This window comes from Micropterus salmoides, unplaced genomic scaffold (assembly GCF_014851395.1).
Source record: "Micropterus salmoides isolate LMB-PRFRI ecotype aquatic unplaced genomic scaffold, ASM1485139v1 Ms_hic_scaffold_13, whole genome shotgun sequence".
In the NCBI taxonomy this organism is placed as follows: Eukaryota; Metazoa; Chordata; class Actinopteri; order Centrarchiformes; family Centrarchidae; genus Micropterus; species Micropterus salmoides.
The window spans coordinates 10,758,958-10,777,903 of record NW_024040374.1 but is presented as its reverse complement, the minus strand read 5'-3'; the positions used below and the strand labels follow the sequence as shown (position 1 = coordinate 10,777,903).

At 39.1% G+C, this 18,946-nt stretch overlaps 1 protein-coding gene across 2 annotated transcripts in view; it reads left to right on the top strand.

Annotated features, from left to right (window-relative positions):
• The window catches only part of LOC119900495 (E3 ubiquitin-protein ligase rnf213-alpha-like), a 54,740-nt gene that overhangs the window by 18,282 nt on the left and 17,512 nt on the right, over positions 1–18,946 (top strand). For both annotated transcript variants that reach the window (XM_038715501.1, XM_038715499.1), the window contains exons 23-40: positions 623–760; positions 1,172–1,327; positions 1,483–2,764; positions 3,312–3,496; positions 3,621–3,776; positions 4,176–7,739; positions 8,598–8,725; positions 9,512–9,607; positions 9,716–9,837; positions 10,104–10,217; positions 10,306–10,355; positions 12,424–12,574; positions 12,703–12,838; positions 13,041–13,226; positions 15,863–15,987; positions 16,128–16,288; positions 18,088–18,291; positions 18,500–18,687. In XM_038715501.1, coding sequence (XP_038571429.1) covers positions 623–760; positions 1,172–1,327; positions 1,483–2,764; positions 3,312–3,496; positions 3,621–3,776; positions 4,176–7,739; positions 8,598–8,725; positions 9,512–9,607; positions 9,716–9,837; positions 10,104–10,217; positions 10,306–10,355; positions 12,424–12,574; positions 12,703–12,838; positions 13,041–13,226; positions 15,863–15,987; positions 16,128–16,288; positions 18,088–18,291; positions 18,500–18,687 — 7,142 coding nt within the window. The remainder of the gene's footprint in view (positions 1–622; positions 761–1,171; positions 1,328–1,482; positions 2,765–3,311; positions 3,497–3,620; positions 3,777–4,175; positions 7,740–8,597; positions 8,726–9,511; positions 9,608–9,715; positions 9,838–10,103; positions 10,218–10,305; positions 10,356–12,423; positions 12,575–12,702; positions 12,839–13,040; positions 13,227–15,862; positions 15,988–16,127; positions 16,289–18,087; positions 18,292–18,499; positions 18,688–18,946) is intronic.

Sequence of the window (18,946 nt, the reverse complement as noted above, 5' to 3'; positions counted from 1 at the left end):
GATTGCCGTGATTCGTGAGGTTATTGTACTGAAAATGTTTGCGTCATTTCAGCACTCTGGACACCTCCCCTGCACTCAGCTGTTTGTAGTTACATTTCAGGATGTTAGTTATAACTTTCTCTTTGACTTCTGTACTTTGTAAATACAATAGTCTAGGTGACACAGTCCGACTCTAAAATCCATCATGTAATGGTAATTTAGATTGCTGCGTCACACAGCACAGCCACAGCTGTAACGCGTCTTTGTTGGAGAGCAGCACATAAAGAGAACTGTTCAATTTAATATGTTAATATGGAAAGAATTTTATTAAAGGAGGTTAGGTACTTACTGCATATAATGTTATCAGTTGTTAAACTGTGCACAATGAGGAAACAAGGCACACAAATTTGCCAATAGAGGCAAATTTGTTCCATCGGTGTATGAATGTGTGTGAATGTTAGTTTCCGTTTGAGTACTTAGGCTCAGTGTATGAATGTGTGTGAATGGGTGAATGCGATGTAGTATAAAAGCACTGAGTTGTCACAAAGACTAGAAAGGCCCTGTACAAATACAGAGCATTTACATTTTACATTTACAACCAGAATTATATTAAGATTTTTTTTCATTTCATGTCTGATTTCAGCGAGATACAGCACGTCATCTGGAATGGTTAAAGACTGTTAGGGAGAGCCATGGATCGGTTGAATTTTCATCTCTGTCCCTAGCTACATCCATCAATGAGAGAGGGATATACACCATCAAGGCCCAAAATGAGAAAAAGGTACGCTAAATGGACTACATGAAAAAAACGCTTGAATTTGAAAGAACTACAGGACTAAAAAAACGCTTGAATTTGAAAGAACTACAGGACTAAAAAAACGCTTGAATTTGAAAGAATTACAGGACTAAAAAAACGCTTTCATGATAATCAAATTTTTTGTAATTTTATTACATTGTTATATAATAAACTAACAAATGAACACTTTTATATGTGAGGAACACTTAATGCTCAGATAATTGCCTTTTATGTAGATCAGAAGAGGCCAATGAATTTTTAATAGTACTAATGTGTATATAACTTAAAATTAAATAGGCTTTTCTTGTGTTGTCCATGTGATATATAGTTTTTAATCGAAGAACTTCATGTAAACACACTAATGTAGTCCTGTCATACTGATGTTTCCCTTTATAGCTCACTTTAGAAACTTCCCTGACGTTGCAAATTCAGGACGGACGTGAGAAAAACACGACATGTACTTATGAGGACCTGAAAGAATTGCAAAATAAGCTTATGCTCATGTCTGGAAGAGGTGAACAAAATCAAAGTGAAGTGAAAAGCTTCGCTGAGGTGTGGTTTATTTAAATTGTATATTTTTGTGATTTTAGGTCAGAGATTTATAGTTTAAATCTTCTTTCCTATAAATTAATGGAATGTTTAAAATAATAATTCATGTGGTGTTTTTTTTTTTGCCTGTAATCTCATTTTATCTTCTTCATATTCAGGTATTTGAAAATGTCCAAAGACTTGCCAAAGCATTTGTAGATCTTTATGCTGCTGGGAACCCACTCTTCAGGTGTTGGGAAGCTAAGGTTTTTTGCCAAGCTCAGAGTGATCCATGTATCATTATGGAAATCAACTTTTGCAAGACCCTGCATCAAATCCGAGTATTTGGAAGTCTAGTTGAACAACTTACATCTCTGTCCCAGAAGATGGAGTTGTTTCTTGATGACTGGCGAAACTTCATGGACAAACAGAGATCTGATCACTACTACTTAAACTACTTCACAGCAGAACAAATATCCTACCTGTGCAACATTGTGACTCCTACAAATGTGAATGTAGAAATAGAGGACAAAGCTCTGATGATGCTCTCTTTCATCAAACCAAACTGCACAACATCAGATGTCTGGAGCACATGGAGAAGGTTTCACAACCAATTCCAGCCTGGAAAAAGGATTAATGAAGATACTCACTTTCAAAGTCACTTTCTTCAACAGGATGACAGTGATATGTCTTCAGCCACTGTGGGTCATTTTATAACTGCTGATCCAGCAGACAAGGCAGACCAGACTGTAGGTTTGAAAGAACTGGAAGAGTTGTGGAATGGCTACATGAAGAATGAGGGCATATTTTTCCATGACCTTTTGGACATAAGGAGTTTAGGGAGTCTGTTAGAAATGATTACTGTCTCAGAAAACCAAAATGAAAATGAATGGGAAGAACCAGTGCTCTCAGAGACAAAAGACAGTTCACTCAGAAGAAGGCTCCCAAAGGGCCTCTTTTCAGCCCAACCTAATCTCATAATCTGTCCACACGATGAGGTCCTGACTTCAAGTATCTGCTTGTACATGACCAGTGACTATGAGCCACTGCCGACTTATGATGAGGTGCTCTTGTGTACTCCTGCCACATCTTATGAGCAAGTACAGCTTTTCCTGAGGAGATGTCTCACACCAGGTGACATTGGTCAGAAGATTTACACAATGATTTGGGCAGATCAACTAACCTATGACGTTAGCTGTGCAATGGAGAAGTGTTTTCAGAAACTGCGTTCCCTGTGTAAACATGATTATAGGCTAGTGATCTTTTGCAGCTCTGACAGGGAGCACACATATATTCCTACTGCATTCAGTCAGTTCAAAAGAGACTTTGTGCCACAAGAGCCATTGGAAAGGATCCAGAAGTACTTGTCCAGGCATTACACTGTCCCCTCAGACCACACGAATGCTGTGTTCAAAGGTGGCCATTCTGTAGGCATTGTTGCTTCCCAGCGTGCAGGAGTAGGTGAGTCCTATATGTTTATGTATATGTCTTTTCATATCACTAATACTCTCCGTGCTAGTGTTATGTAAGGGAATTATGCAGATAGATGAACAGCAATACTGACTGAAGAAATAATTTGTAATATAATATGGTGATTTTTTTAACATTGATGGCCCTTTTAAATGGGTGTTATATGAGCAATCTAATTCTCATATTGAATGATGTTTGTCTTTAGGTAAATACTAGCATTCCCAGTGCTGGATTATGCAGTTGTTTACAATATCACTGAGACATGCAGGACAATGTGTGATGTGTCAGTGGCAGTTTTTGAGTATTTGTGTATATCAAACAGTAAGACTCAGCATAAAAGACTTGTAATAACCTTAAAAGTAGTTAGGATGCTTTTGACTGAAATGTTATACAGTATGAATTATGGAAAACATGGTGCAGAATCCAATTAATCTTGTTTTGTGCTGATTTGATCTGATTTTCTAGAGTTACATCTGTTTTATAGTCAGCTCAGTTATTATTCAGTCAGCCAAATTATATGGTTGTTTCTCCATTTTAGGCAAATCATTGTATGTCCAAAGATTGTATGAACAGCTGGAGGGAAGTGTTGAAGAAGGAACAGCATTTAAGAAGTGCATCCGGCTAACTGAACATGAGGTTGATGACTACAAGGTACTCCAGTGTTTGTATGACACACCAAAACAAAAAGATCTCAAGGTGTTTCACTTTGATGTCACATCCTCGGTAAGCAGTTTATTTTTTATTTTCTTTAACAATGTGGTTCTCAGAGCATTCTTTAGATGGTCAAACTTTATCTTTATCCAGTAATATTCGGATCTGCTTTAATGATGCAAATTATAATACACAGGTGCAAAAAGGCTTGAATGAATTTCTATTCAAGCTGTTCTTTTTGCGGTACCTGATGGATTCAGATGGACGGATGTGGTGCTGCAGCCACAAACACTTGTACATCATCGAGTTACTGGAATCTACACATTATCAGGCCAGATATGCCCCCAGAACTGTAAGTTGAGACTTATTGTTTGTGCATTGCTCATATTATGAAATCATACCACACAATTCTATTGTTTTCATTGTATTATTGATATTGTTGTTTCATCGTTGTCCCACGAAATGTTTTAATAACACAGATTCTCAAATAACTAAAGTCAGACTGTGTGCTACACAATGTAGATACATAGGATCGCATCCTGTCAGAATCCTAGCATTTTGTTTCAGTTGGACATGGATGATTGGCTATATATGGTATATACTAGGTAATTAAAGTAGCTGCATTGAGTAGCTTATAGGAAAGTGAAGTAAACGTTGTAATTAAATACATTTCCTCAAGGTCTTTGAATGAGAGGATATGCTTGATTGATTGATTCTAAACTTGAATATATATACATTTGTATATTTTTAGGGACGAAAGGAAAACTTTGCATTCTCAGACGTTTTCCCTAAGGTGTACTGCCGTTCGCCAAAGGAGGTTATGGCTTTGGAAATGAGGAGAGATGAAAACGCAGGCATGGGGAGTGATGACCCCCTTATGGATGACGAATGTTTCAGGAGTGAAGCTTATCAAAGACCATACCAGTACCTCACACGTTTTTACAACAATGACAATCTTGACAACTTCACTTACCAGGGCATTGAAGGGACTCATGCAAAGTGTCTTCAGATACTCTTAATCTACTGTGGCATAATAGATCCTTCATGGGCAGAGCTACGTAACTTTGTATGGTTCCTTAATCTTCAACTGCAAGACTGTGAGAATTCAGTCTTCTGCAAATTTGAGTTTGTTGGAGACACTCTTCGTGGGTTCAAAAACTTTGTGGTTGAGTTCATGATCTTGATGTCCAAAGACTTTGCAACCCCATCACTGTGCATCACTGATCAGAGCCCAGGAAGGCAACAAATTGACATCAGTGGGCTTAATGAAAGGGACTTAGCTCCTTTCCTGATTAGAAAAAGGTGGGAATCTGAGCCACATCCATACATCTTTTTCAATGATGACCACATGTCGATGACTTTCATTGGATTTCACCTGAAGCTCAATGATCAGAAAGGGGTTGATGCCATAAATCCCTTGACAGGAGCAGTGATAAAGAAAAACATCATGACTCAAGAGCTGTACACTGGCTTAAGACTTCAGAGAGTCCCTTTTAATAGGAACTTTGATCAGCTTCCTCGAGCAGACAAGCTTGAGCATCTGTGCAGTGTGCTTGGCATCAAGTGGCCAACAGATCCTGATGAAACATATGAACTGACCACTGATAATATTCTCAAAATGATGGCAATCCATATGAGATTTAGGTGTGGCATCCCAGTAATCATTATGGGTGAGACAGGATGTGGAAAGACAAGGCTCATAAGGTTTATGTGTGAATTAAGAAGGTGTGGAGCACCGGCAGAAAACATGAAACTGGTCAAGGTTCATGGAGGAACTACATCAGAAATGATATATGAGAAAGTGCAGGAAGCAGAAAGTCTTGCAAGGACCAATAAAGAGAATCATGAATTTGACTCCGTTCTTTTCTTTGATGAGGCAAACACCACAGAAGCTGTCAGCAGCATCAAGGAGATCATTTGTGATAACTCTGTGCAAGGACAACCACTTTGCTCCCAAACAGGACTACAGATTGTTGCTGCATGTAATCCCTACAGGAAGCATACAGACAAGATGATTGAAAGGCTAGAGGCATCTGGATTGGGCTACCGAGTCAGGGCTGAGGAGACTGACGACAGGCTTGGCTCCATCCCTCTCCGCCAGCTCGTGTATCGTGTTCATGTATTGCCCCCTAGCATGATTCCTCTTGTTTGGGACTTTGGGCAGCTCAGTGACTCAACAGAGCAAATGTACATTGAACAAATAGTGCAAAGACAGGTGAAGGCCAATGAGATTGAGAAGCAACATATTCCAATTATAACTCAGGTGTTGTCGTCATCACAAAATTTCATGAGGCAGAGGAAAGATGAATGCAGCTTTGTCAGTTTGAGGGATGTTGAACGTTGCATGCAAGTGTTTGTGTGGTTCCACAAAAATCACGCCATGTTTGCTAAGGAACTGAAAACATTCAAAAAAAACCAAAAAAAAAACACGTTTTCACCTGCTAGTGACAGAGTAATCTGGTCACTCTTGATGGCTACTGGAGTGTGCTATCAGTCCTGCTTGGAGGACAAAAAGCCATATCAAAAAACTATCAGAGAGTTGCTTCCCAGTGAATACAACACTAAGGGGTCACTGCAGGAAATCCAACTCATGCAGGACCTCCTACTCAGCGGTGTACCCATGGGTAAGACAATAGCCAGAAATGAGGCTTTGAAAGAAAATTTCTTCATGATGGTGATCTGTGTGGAGCTAAGAATTCCCTTGTTCATTGTTGGGAAACCGGGGAGCTCCAAATCACTGTCTAAAACCCTTGTTGCAGATGCAATGCAGGGCTCTGCCTCACATTCTGAACTCTTTAGGAGGCTGAAGCAGATACATCTGGTGTCTTTCCAGTGCAGCCCTCATTCAACTCCTGAAGGAATCATCAACACATTCAAACAGTGTGCCCGCTTTCAAGAAAGCAAAAACTTGGATGAATACATCTCAGTAGTTGTTCTTGACGAGATTGGATTGGCTGAAGATTCACCTAAAATGCCGCTGAAAACACTGCACCCGTTACTGGAAGAGGGCTGTGTTGATGATGAGCCACAACCTCATAAAAGGGTTGGATTCATTGGAATTTCCAACTGGGCACTTGACCCTGCAAAGATGAATCGTGGAATATTTGTGTCCCGTGGAGATCCAACCCAGGAAGAGCTCATCAAAAGTGCTAAAGGGATTTGCTCATCTGAAAAAAAGATTCTTGAAAAAATCAAACACCTCTTTCCACCTTTTGCAAACGCATATATGACCTTATGCAAAGAAGGCAGGGGTTTTTTTGGTCTGCGGGATTTTTACAGTCTGATAAAGATGATATTTTCAATTACCAAACTCAGTAATGAGAGGCCCACTGCAGATGAAATCACTGGTGCAGTCCTGAGAAACTTCAGTGGAAAAGATGATGTGGATGTGATGGGCATATTCAGCGAACAACTCAGAGATGACTTTGCAAATGCCAGCATCACCACCTTTGATTTGGTAAATCAAAGCATCTGTCCAGCTTCCCAAGTGGATGGAAATCGTTACCTCTTAATCCTCACAAAAAACTATGCAGCTCTTCAGATTCTCCACCAGATATTCTGCTCTCATCGAATCCATCCAGAGATCATCTTTGGATCTAGTTTCCCAAAAGATCAGGAATACACACAGATTTGTAAGAACATCAATCGTGTCAAGGTTTGCATGGAGACTGGACAGACAGTTGTGCTTCTGAACCTTCAGAATCTGTACGAAAGTCTGTATGATGCTCTCAACCAATACTATGTGACCCTAGGGGGTCAAAAGTATGTTGATCTTGGATTAGGAACACATCGTGTGAAATGCAGAGTTCACAAAAACTTCAGGCTCATCGTCATTGAAGAGAAAGAGGTGGTCTATGAGCAGTTTCCAATCCCACTGATTAACAGGTTGGAGAAACACTACCTTGACATAAACACTGTTCTCAGAAATGAGCAGAAGGACATTGCCGTACAACTAAAGGAATGGGTTGATGATTTTGTCTCCTTAAAAAGTCAAAACCCAAAGAAAAAACAATATGTTCCAAGTGATGTCTTCATCGGCTACCACTCAGACACATGCTCCTCTGTGGTCCTGCAAGTAACAGACAGTCAAAGTGTTGAAACAGATGCTCAGATCATTCTGGACAAAGCCAAAGCCGTTCTGCTCAACTGTGCCACTCCAGACTCTGTTGTTCGTTTGGACAAATCCAGACTGCCTATTGAGGAAAGAGAGCATTTAATGAAAGAATATGTTAAAGAGGAGATGCACAGTTCATTGGGAGACTACATTGTCTATCGCACACAGCAGTTGGAACAGTCCCACTTCTTCTTCACTGAGGTATTTATTTTACTATGCTATCAAATATTGCAAGACAAATCCACCCAAAACTTTGTAGCATTATTTAAAACAGATGTTTGGATCTGGTAGGGGCAGGTTTGTTTATTAGCAAAATATTTATATCTTATTAATATTATTAAAGCTATTAATATTAGAAACATTTATAATAAAGATGAATAAATGAAGGGTACCACCCTAGAATTAGGGGCCAATGACCAAATGTAAAAATTGTTTCAAAAAGGTATGTTTTTACTTCAGCACAGATTGATGATCAACAACTTCAATCACTGTCATCTATTTTAAGCAAAATAAAAGTATAAAACAATCAGCCATGTGCATGTAGGTGCTCGTACTATTGGAAATGTGCCTTGCATTTCTGTCCATTTTCATTAATCCAAGCTCAAGACATGTTTTTTTGTATTGGGCACAACCTCACTTTTTTTCTTGCCCTACTGGTAATACCATCTCTACTTACTTCTACTTACCACTTTGACTTTTGTTAGTGGGTAGCTTTTGATGATCTATTTTATCAGTATTTTCATCTGTAAATATGTCCATTTGATGTGGAAGTAGCAGATTAGTTATTTAAGTTAGAAAAGTTATGTCAGAGTTGACAGTACATAGTGCCTTTTATATTGGTAAAAGGTTGCTGAAATTCAAATGTGCATTTGAATTAGAAAATAAAATAGAATCTAAAATACTAACAAGGCTTATTAAGGAAATGATTACTGTTTACATGCATTATAAATCATCAACATAACAATGTACCAGTATGTGTCGGTGGCCTTTTCTGTTATTAATAGTAAATGAGAAATTAATTGCCTAATATTTTGTAATTCCTAGTTTGCTTTTTTGAAGGTCACAACATTTTCCAGGCTACTGACTGCAGCAGACACACAACAACTGCAGGATGTGATCAAGCTTGATATCAAGCTGCTATCACTGCAACAGTTTGACACAGAGTACTCTTTCCTCAAGAAAATCAGGTGTGTAAATACAGTCTAAAGAGCATGTCACATGGACAGAGTTGCACATTTCTGTCTAACTAAACACACCCTTGTGCCCATTTTCTTGTCATTCTTCTATGGATTATAAAACTGATAATAATGTATATTATAGATTAGATTTAGAGTAGATATACAGGTGCATCTCATAAAATGTGAATATTGTGTAAAAGTTCATTTATTTATTGTTTTAATCTTGGTGATTACGGCCTATAGCTGCCTTCAACTGGTCTGTATTGTTGGTCTGGCGTCTCTCACTTTCCTCTTGACAATGGGGTTCAGGTCAGATGAGTTGGCTGGCCAACCAAGCACAGTAACACAGCTTGTGGAGGGTGTCAATGAGTGTCTTCTGGACAACTGTCAAGTCAAAAGTCTTCCCCATGATTGCGGTTGTGTATACTGAACCAGACTGAGAGATTAAAAGCTCCTCTTAGGTCAACATTTCTGTATTATACATTCTTTATTCTAATAATTTGAGATATGGATTTTTGATTTCCGTGAGCTGTAAACCATAATCATCCAGATTAAAACAGAAAAGGCTTGAAATGTTTCACTTCATATATAATTAATCTACAACATATGAAAGTTTGACTTTTTGAATAAAATTATAAAAATAAATGAACTTTTCTGCAATATTCAAATTTTATGAGATGCACCAGTATGTATGTGCCTGTGTGTGTGTGTGTGTGTATATATATATATATATATATGACTGTGAAGTGATCACTTTCATTTCAAATTTAAATCATGCTTATGTCTTTGTATTAGGGAATTTCTTGGCTCAACAACTGCAGACAAAGTATTCATTATCCAAACAGACTATGATGAAGACTCCCACAGAAGGAATATTTTTTCCTCAGCCAAGTGAGTCTGAAGATCATCACAGAATAACATTTTCTGTAACATTTTTGCAAAAGCTCATGTTGGTTCACTTTTTTCTTTTACATATGCTCAATGTTTGGATTCCTTAAGGTATTCGTGCATCAATGAAATAAACAAGTGGGCCGCTAATGACAACACAAAGATATTTGTGTACTTTGTCACCAAACTTCCTCGAATCGAGGGTGGGACCTCCTATGTTGGGTTTCAAGGCGGTTAGTCCTGCTGTTACACACACACACACACACACACACACAATATGACTAGCTAATTAGTCTATTTCACGTGAGCAACTCTGTCACAATATGCTTTACAACAAAGTTATTTAGCACCTTTCATTCACAAAATGCAGTGCATTGCCAAGTGCCACACATTAAGAGAAACAACCAAAAACACTACATAGAGCAGACAGTTTAAAAAACATTAAAAACTTACATTGTGTTGTCATTCATCTGATTTTTCTTTACAAAAATGTTTTCAGGTCCTTGGAGGTCTGTTCACATTGATGATCTCAGAAGATCAAAAGAGTTTGTGTCTGATGTTCATTCCTTGAAAAATCTACGCTTAAGTGACCTTTTTGAAGATCCACCTGAGGGTAATTCATCAAAAATCTTTTTTTCTAAAGAATGTTATAGATTTTAAGGAAATGAATAAATTCACCTATAATTATCTTTATTTTCAAGACATGGAGACAGAAGACCACATTGGTGTGCCACAAGATGGTGACTCCACTGTAAGTGTTATTTACCACACATATTCATAAACCTGGGGAAACAAGAGGATCCCGATTACCAGTCAGGAAAATAACCAAAATATATATAATAATTTACTAATCTCTGGTGCAGGATTAAGTACAAACTTTTACTTTTAGGATCTACTTGTACATTATTATAAATTGGTGAAATAAATAAAGTGCAAGACATACCTAGCATAACAAGTAATTTAAATGGTAGTCTAAATCTAAACCAAACACAAAGGACCAGTGACTGATATACTGTAGGAGATACTGTAATTAGGCCAATGTTATTAGTAATTAGGGTGACCAGATGAGAATGGATGAAATCCGGGGGGGGGGCACGTGGCTACCAGTACATTGAGTGTCAATGAATATTAATGAGTGAAAATACACAAAACACAACACTAAAATGAATTATTTTTGTTCAGAAGTCACTTGTCTGTTATTAGGAAAAACACAACTGTGGATAGGTAAGTCATGATCTTTTTAGATTTATTTTATTCATGTCATCAGTGCAGTGTCACATCTGTCTGCGCAATGTGCTGTCAGATCTCTCCGCCGTGCCGTGGCTGCCTGAAGCGACACTTTCCCTGTCCTCGTGACTATAACTTCCACTAACCACAGGAAAACAAAAAGGGGAAAAGAGCACGACGAGTGTTACTTTGTGGCTATAACAACGCTGTTGACACAATGTACAGATAACCTGCAACCCCTGCTGGACTAAGAGAACTACAACAATCAGTATTTAATAGGCTATAATCAAAACTCATGTTAGGTCTAATTTTCGGGACAAACCGGAAAGGGGTCGGGACAACTGCTTGTAAATTGGGACTGTCCCGGATTTTTCGGGACGCCTGGTCACCCTATTAGTAATCTATTAGGCAATTAGGCCCGAGATCTCAGCTTTTTTTATTCTTAGTTAGGATTCAAGACAGTCTGGCGAAAAAAAACTTGTAATAGGTCATCTGAATTAGACATTTTATATTGAAATGATTTCAGTGATTTCATTCTTAATACGATTCTAAAATTATACTGCAAAATTCTGCACACACATGGACACTAGCTGGTAGATGGAAATCACCTCACAGAGTCTGAATTTTAACTCATTAACATACCATTTATTAATTAATTTATACATTTATTGAATAACTAGTTGGAGGACATGCTAGTCAGTTACTCACAGTCTAAGAACTGTGTTGGGGGATTTACTTGTAGAATATTTTTCTTTTTTCAGATGCTGGGTTGTTGTTTATTATTTTTTTTTAAAGAGGTGGTATTATGGTTTTTGTCTTTTTCCCTCTCCTTTATTGAGTTATATATCTTTTTTGTGCATGTACTAGGTTTGCAAAGTGAAAAAGCCCAAAGTCCACCCCAAAGGGAGTTCCCATCTCCCACAGAAGACACTGCTCTGAACTGCCTGAAAACAGCTCGTTTGTAGTCCAGCCTTTACTTCCCTTTCTTGTGACGTCACAATAAAATACGTGTCATAATGCTCACCAAGCGGCTACTCCGATACGCCCTCAAGAACACCGGTGTAAAAACAGTGAGCTGTTTCTCACCTCTCCTCTCCCTTCCAAACACTAGCTACCCTCCAAGCAGTCAATGGACATGAAGTTGTTACTGTGATGTAGAGACAGAGCTCAGTTAAAACTTTATGGATGAAAGTTACTTTTTTTACAGATTAATAACTCACCACTCTGAAACTCTTCCTCCATTGAAGCTGTTTACCGTCTTTTCGCTGACCCGCCTTTCTCTGTTTCTGATTGGCTATTACCGGCCTTTCGCTGACCTGTCCTTCTCTGCTTCTTATTGGCTAGTAGTCCTTAACTAGGAACTGCGCATGTGCAACTCCCAACAAAGATCATTTAGAGACAAGATGTATCACTCCGTAGCTAAAATGAAGCCTGCAACACAGGGTGAAAAGAGGAGCTGCAGCAATGTGCAGTATGACAAAAAATATTGTGTTTTTTGAACATTAAACCATGTAAACCTGTTCTGGTAGAACCCCTAAATAATATTTTGAACCTGAAAATGAGCATAATACCACCTCTTTTATGTTTTGCAGGTTTTAGGAGATTTGTTTGATATAACAGATCTGGTCAGGAGCTGTGTGCAGAGTGCAGTGAGCATGCTCAGAGATGCAGCAGACAGTGGAGAACTCAGCACAAAGAGAGTTGAGAACCTGCTCACACTTCTGGATGGAAGTCAAACACAAGGTTAGAAAATCTGTCATTCGTGGGTAATCTTTTGATTCAGGCCATCATTATACACATTTACTCTGTGTGCGGTGAAAATTAATCTTACTGAAAAAACTCTTTTGTAAATTATTTCTGTTTTCTGTAAGGTTTGTTTGCAAGCATTGTGAGGAAGCGTCTCCACTTGCTGTTAGTGGACTACGAGGCCAACATCCCCAATCCAAAAAGCTGGGTTCTGAACGTGGCATCTAATGTCAGTGCCCTACAAGAGGGTGGAACATTCCTGTAGGTTTCTACTTAATATGCCTTACCTTAGTCTATCTAACCTTTTTCTTCATTCCTTTTTTTATATTTGCATACAATCTTTATTTCTTTTTATTACTTATCTATTTTCCTGTGCTGTAAAATACTGCAAACTTAAACTAAATAACATTTTAGCTGTTAATCACTTTTAAAGATTTTAAGGTCATGTGAATATTTCTCATAGACACACACTCTGGAGGAAAATACAAGCAGTTGTTACACCACTTCTAGCAAACTTGGTTTCAGTCATTGACCGAGATTGCAATTTGGACCTTCTGCTGAATGAGTGCGATGACATCAGGAACCTATGGTTTGAGATATTTGGGAGCAAAGAGATGCTCCATGTACCTTCTGTTCGGGTGGAAAGCAAGTGAGTATTTCTTGCTTGTATGATCATGGCCTCTGTTCAGCACAGATACTTGAATTTCATATTCATTTACATATTTGGTCTGAACACTAAAGACAGTCTTGACAGAATACCACTGATGTTGTTGTTTAAGTTCATTTTTATGCCTCTATTTTACAGTTGGTTGGACACTGAGTTGGTGACACTTTTGACTCAAAGGTCAAGGTCACCTTGACCTCAAAATTACTTTGACAAATACTTTTCACACCAAAACTCAAGAATTGATGTAGTAATTATTATAGGCATTATGGGCATTTGCGTTTGGGGTGTGTCCAACTCTAATTTTGCTAGTTTAATGGCAGAAAATTAATGTATTTATTGTAACTGAGGTTCAGGTACAAGACCACGCCTCTCTCACTAATCCAACCACACCTGTGCTTCACTCATTTCATCCACTTTTGCCTCTCCAATCCCATCACCAGCACATACGTATATAAAGCCACTTTTCGACTGCATGGTACCAGCTCGACTCGCCTCACCTCGACTCTATTTGCCTTTTTTGGTTTTCCATTGTGAAAAAGTAGGACCTGTATCTGCTACCAAGTACTTTTTTCCGTATCCCCTCCGTCGAGGTTCCAAGCGAACTGAGGCGATTCTAAAATGTGATGTAAAAACACCCCACCCCCCATGTCTAAGCAGGCCGCACACCCTACCCCTGCACATACATCCCTCCATCCCGGCTTCCTTTCTTTTTCCCGTCCTTCAGCTAACATAACTCCTTCGACTCCCCCCTGCTCGGGCAGCTTTTTCTCGCTCTCTCACGGCAACAACTACCAGCGCTGCTGTTCATTCTGCCATGGCAACGACAAGCCATGGCGTTCCATGTCATGGACCCACTCACCGTCCTTCCGCCACAACGGTTGTCAGTCCCACCACCACCATTTCACCCTGGCTTCCCCCTTCACTTTCAGCCTCGCAACCCTTTCTCGTTTCACAATTCCGTCAGTTAAGCATCTCGATCTTACGCTCCAATCCAATCACCACCACATATGTATAAGCCTGTCTAACCCCTTCCTCTGCCGTTTCTCAGTTCTCACATACCTCCCCCCAAACCCTCTTTCTCTCCTCTTTCAATGGGCAGCAAGGTGGCCCAATGGACAGCACTGTGGCCTCACAGCAGTAAGGTCCTGAGTCCAGACCTCGTCCTGCCCAGGCCTTTCTGTGTGGAGTTTGCAGGTTTTCCCCCAGGCGCTCCGGTTTCCTCCTACCATCAAAAACCACCACAGGAACCACAGGGGGATCATAATCAAGACTCTTATGGAGACGTGGAGACCCCACCCTTAGTCTCGAATCCCGTGTTCCTAACCGCTCCAGCCACCACAACCCAGATCAACCCCCTTCATCCCTACCCCCTCGACCCCTTCATCCCTTCCCTCTTGACTCCTCCATGCTTTCATCCCCGTACCTTCTCTCTAACCAAATAAACTACATGTTATACCTTAATTTGCGTGGTCTTAGTTAGTGTAACATGAATTAACATAGATCCTGACCGATCCTGTCGACGTGTCAGGAGATTTTAATCAATCAATCAATGAAGTTACGCTGCTGTGCTTTGTGCGTAAATGCACAAAAGCGTTCAGTGTCTCTCTTTAGAGCATCTTACTATTGAAACAATGCACACCTAAAATAACCAAATGGGGGGGGTCAGTGCCGCAACTACGTTCTGCTGCCTCAAAATAGCAATGTGCCAACAATTTACCAGACCAGATGGATGCAAATGCATTTGCTCTATAAGCAACGTCGGGACTAGGCATGAAAATGACAACTGCGCTTTGTGCCCCATAACTCAGAAAGAGATGGGGAGATTGTGAACAGATTTTACAGTTGGTTAAACGTTAAATAAGTGACCCTTTTTACTCAAAGGTCACTTTGACCTCAAAATAGGTTTTAACCATAATTTTATAATGGATTGGGCGATTCCAGATTTCACACATTTTGACTGGGACAACACAATGAGTAAACAATAACAAGCAGAGTATAGGCTATATTCCATCTCATTCATTCTGCCCTTCACTTTCTGCGTCATTCATCCTGTATGTGAGTCAGTGAGGGCGATAGTTTCAGTTACAGCTTATAGAGAGGCTTTGCATCTAAAAATGCCAGGAGGAAACAAAAGCACCATATTTTGTGTAGCTACACTTTAAGAATTCATCTTTGTATAGTAATCAAGGACGTGTGTACCTGTTTAGCCAATACATATATGATGATCCTTCATTAATCACTTCAACACAGTATATATTCACTGGAATCAACAATCATTATGCATCATCAATATAGTGATTTGCCAAAAAACACTTCATACCTTTTATTCATTTTCATTCAAGTATTTTCTACATATATGAGTCTGGACAGACATGGATGTAAACTGCAACTTGACTAATTGGCTATGGCTGTATTTTGGTTTACATTTACTATGGTTTTAAAAATGAACCGTTGTAACAAGCCCATTTTTGCCAGCAGCCGGTTCTTTGTTTATTCTCTAGAAAAAAATGCAAGTATATCTAAATGAATTACAGCACAAGCTGTTTGGGCTAAAAAATAATGATTCCTCAGCCTTGTAAAATCACATTCACAATATCTGCATCTTTTCTCTCCTACAGCTCGAATGTCTTAATGGTTCAAAGCCATATCATAGGTGGTGCCACTATGTGTTGTCTCATGCCCTTCAGCTGGTGGATCAAAGATTTCCTGGATGGGCTGATGATACAAACATCCAGACATGAAAGTAATTATTGTACTGTATATGTAACATATCCAAATGCCTTCTGTCCTAGAACTTAAAGTGCTATCTTTGTAACTGAAAGATCTCTCTTTTTTTATATTGAGCTCTAACACATTAGTGGCATCCTCAACTTTTCTTTGCAGATCATTCACCTGGTCATTTCCAAGAGTTGTTCTTGAACACCCCCCTTGGCAGTTACTTGGCCAAAAATGTGAATAAAATAAAGAAGAAAGAATTTTTTGAAAGGTACCTGCAGGATTTTGTTGCCATGACCATGAAAGTGGCATCAGCTGAAGAATTGCAGGTGAGGGTAAACAATGTGCTCAATGTACCCATACCACCACTCTCAAAACATTGTAATGTATATGATTTTCTTTGGTGTTACAACAATCAAATCCAGTGCAGTTAAATACAACAGTTTGATTTAACATCACACTGCCTTAAAAACTGTGCGTGGATTTTTACACCTCTTTGAAGAGTCTGTAAAAACAGAACATTACTGTATACTGCTCTACAAAGAAGGAATGTTCATATTATATTATACTGTACAGGAATTTGTATTTTTGTGTCATTTGTACCTATACAGTAGGTGCATGTTGAAATATATACTTAGTAGAATAGGTCAACAATCTTGTGATTCACCTGGACGCGTCATCAGTGATGTTACCAGAGTTGTGGTGTTTGGCCTCTATGACAGACTTGTTGGCCTTTTGCCTTATTGCCCCTATGATGCCTAGCAAGTTGTAGACCCTGCAGAAGGACTGGCCTGCAAACCGCTTTATTTCCAGGTATGCGTACATATACGAGGAATTTGACTCTGGATTGTACAATGCTCACGATGTGCTTATTTATACAATAATAATCAAACACAGGCTACAGTATAGAGAACACATATATATACACACTATGAACAAAACAGACAGGTTGAGACAATAGTGCAATAGTACAATGAGCAGAGTGCAAAGGATGCAGGTGAAAATTATTATTACCATTATTGTTATTATTATGTACATGTCGGAGTTGGATGTGATATACAGGTGCACATACACATACAAGCATACATGTACACAGTGTGATGAGTGCAAAGAATGCTGGAATAATAATTCCCAGGCTCTTCACTGGTTTATCAGTAATGAACAGTATCTGCTGAGTGTGAAGCATAACTTTTCTATGGACTTACCTTTGGCAACAATGCTGAAGAAGCTGTTTTCTTCAACACTTAGCAGCATAATTGTTCGGAACTGGTCTATGTTCTTTGACTCTTCCTCTTTTGGAATCCACACCATTTCTGCAGATCTCCACTGATAAGCAACCTTGCCCTTCCTCCAGATCAGTTATATGATTTTTCAGAGCATGTGGAGAAGCCTCTGGCAGTTCTTATATACTTTGTAGGTTACACCAGTTGGTGCTGGGGCTGAGCTTGATCTTGCTTTCTTGACCACCTTCTGGATCTCCTAGCTAGGCTCCTTCTCATCGAAGGCCAGAGTTGGGGCTGATGGGTTGAGCAAGGCCGTTCAGTGCATTGCTAAAGGTGTCTCCGAGGTGATGGGTGATGTGAGCTTTAGAGCAGTTAAGCTGGCCTCTGTGCTTCTTGCCTAGAAGCTATTTTGTAAACCCAAATAGGTTAGCTAAAAAGGCAGCCTGCTTACTTGCCCTCTCCTTCCTCAAGGTCATGAGCTTCTTGCGGAGGATGCTGTGCATCTCTGGAAGAACTTCTTGTTTGTCCTTGTTCGACACCTTGAAAAGCTGCTTCAAGCTCTTCAGCTCCCGCTTGAGCTGGTGGATTTTATTTGCTGTATTGTTTTTGGTATGTTTTGTTGTTGTTGGGTCTTCTCAGAAGATGCAGTCTGCTAACCCTAAAATGTTTGATAAATAGAGCACATTTGGCTGGAGCAGAATGCATCACATCTGTGCCAAAAAACAGGTGCAAAAACAAACATTAACCATGTATCTACATTTTCTTTTTTTAATTTTGGAGAAATGTGTTCACTTTTTAAATGTTTCAGTCAAACATACTTTAATCTGGTTATCTTTAATGTTGCTGTAGTTATAATAATAATAGTAATAATGTAATATTATACTACTTTTTTATTTACTCCTCAGCTCTTGTGTGATGCTCTGGCCAGTTGTGTTGATGAAGTACGGAGACGAAGAACAGATGAATATGAGCTTTCTCTTCCTCATGTCCACATTGCCTATCATTTCTATCAAAGTCGTCTTCAGAACCTCTCACGGATGACATCTCTTCAGCCTGATGTTGTTTCTCCTTTGCGAAGAAACCAGCACATTAGACATTGTCCAGAGATGGTAAATTATTATTTATAATATGAATAATATTTATTAATACTATTAATAAATGTCGTAAAAGTACCCTCAAAACTGTATTAAGCAAAAGCCCCAGACCATAGAGGAAATGCTTTTTATAGACGTAAACCCAATATTGACTAACCACCATCTGTCAATAGCTTTTATTCAAGGATACTGAATCACTTCCAAGTGTTTTTCTGTCCTTTAGGTTTTGGATATCCATGCAGCCATGGCATGTGTTGAAGGTCTGGAGTCTCCTAATTTAGATACTGATGCTCTCTGTCAGAAGTGGCTAAAGCGGGTTAAGAGACTGCAAGCCTCTTTGGAGTTGATTTGCTGTCAACATAAGACCAATCAATATGGAGAGCGATGTAAAGAAAGACTCCATGATATCAGGTAGAATGCTGATACACAGGAATAGTAGTAATAAAAAGGATGCATCTGTGTGGGTTTATCCGGATATTCTTGTTCTCTCCTATTGACTTGCCACAAGCAGTTTAGGTGACTTGGGAAAGTCACAAAAGTGTGGTCTTGTGGTACTAGCCATTTGAGAATCAGCTCCTGCCACCGTCATTAACACCATGATTTATCTAGAAACTGGATGGATTTCTCATAGTAATAAAATTTAATAAAATGTCAAAATCAAACATGCTAT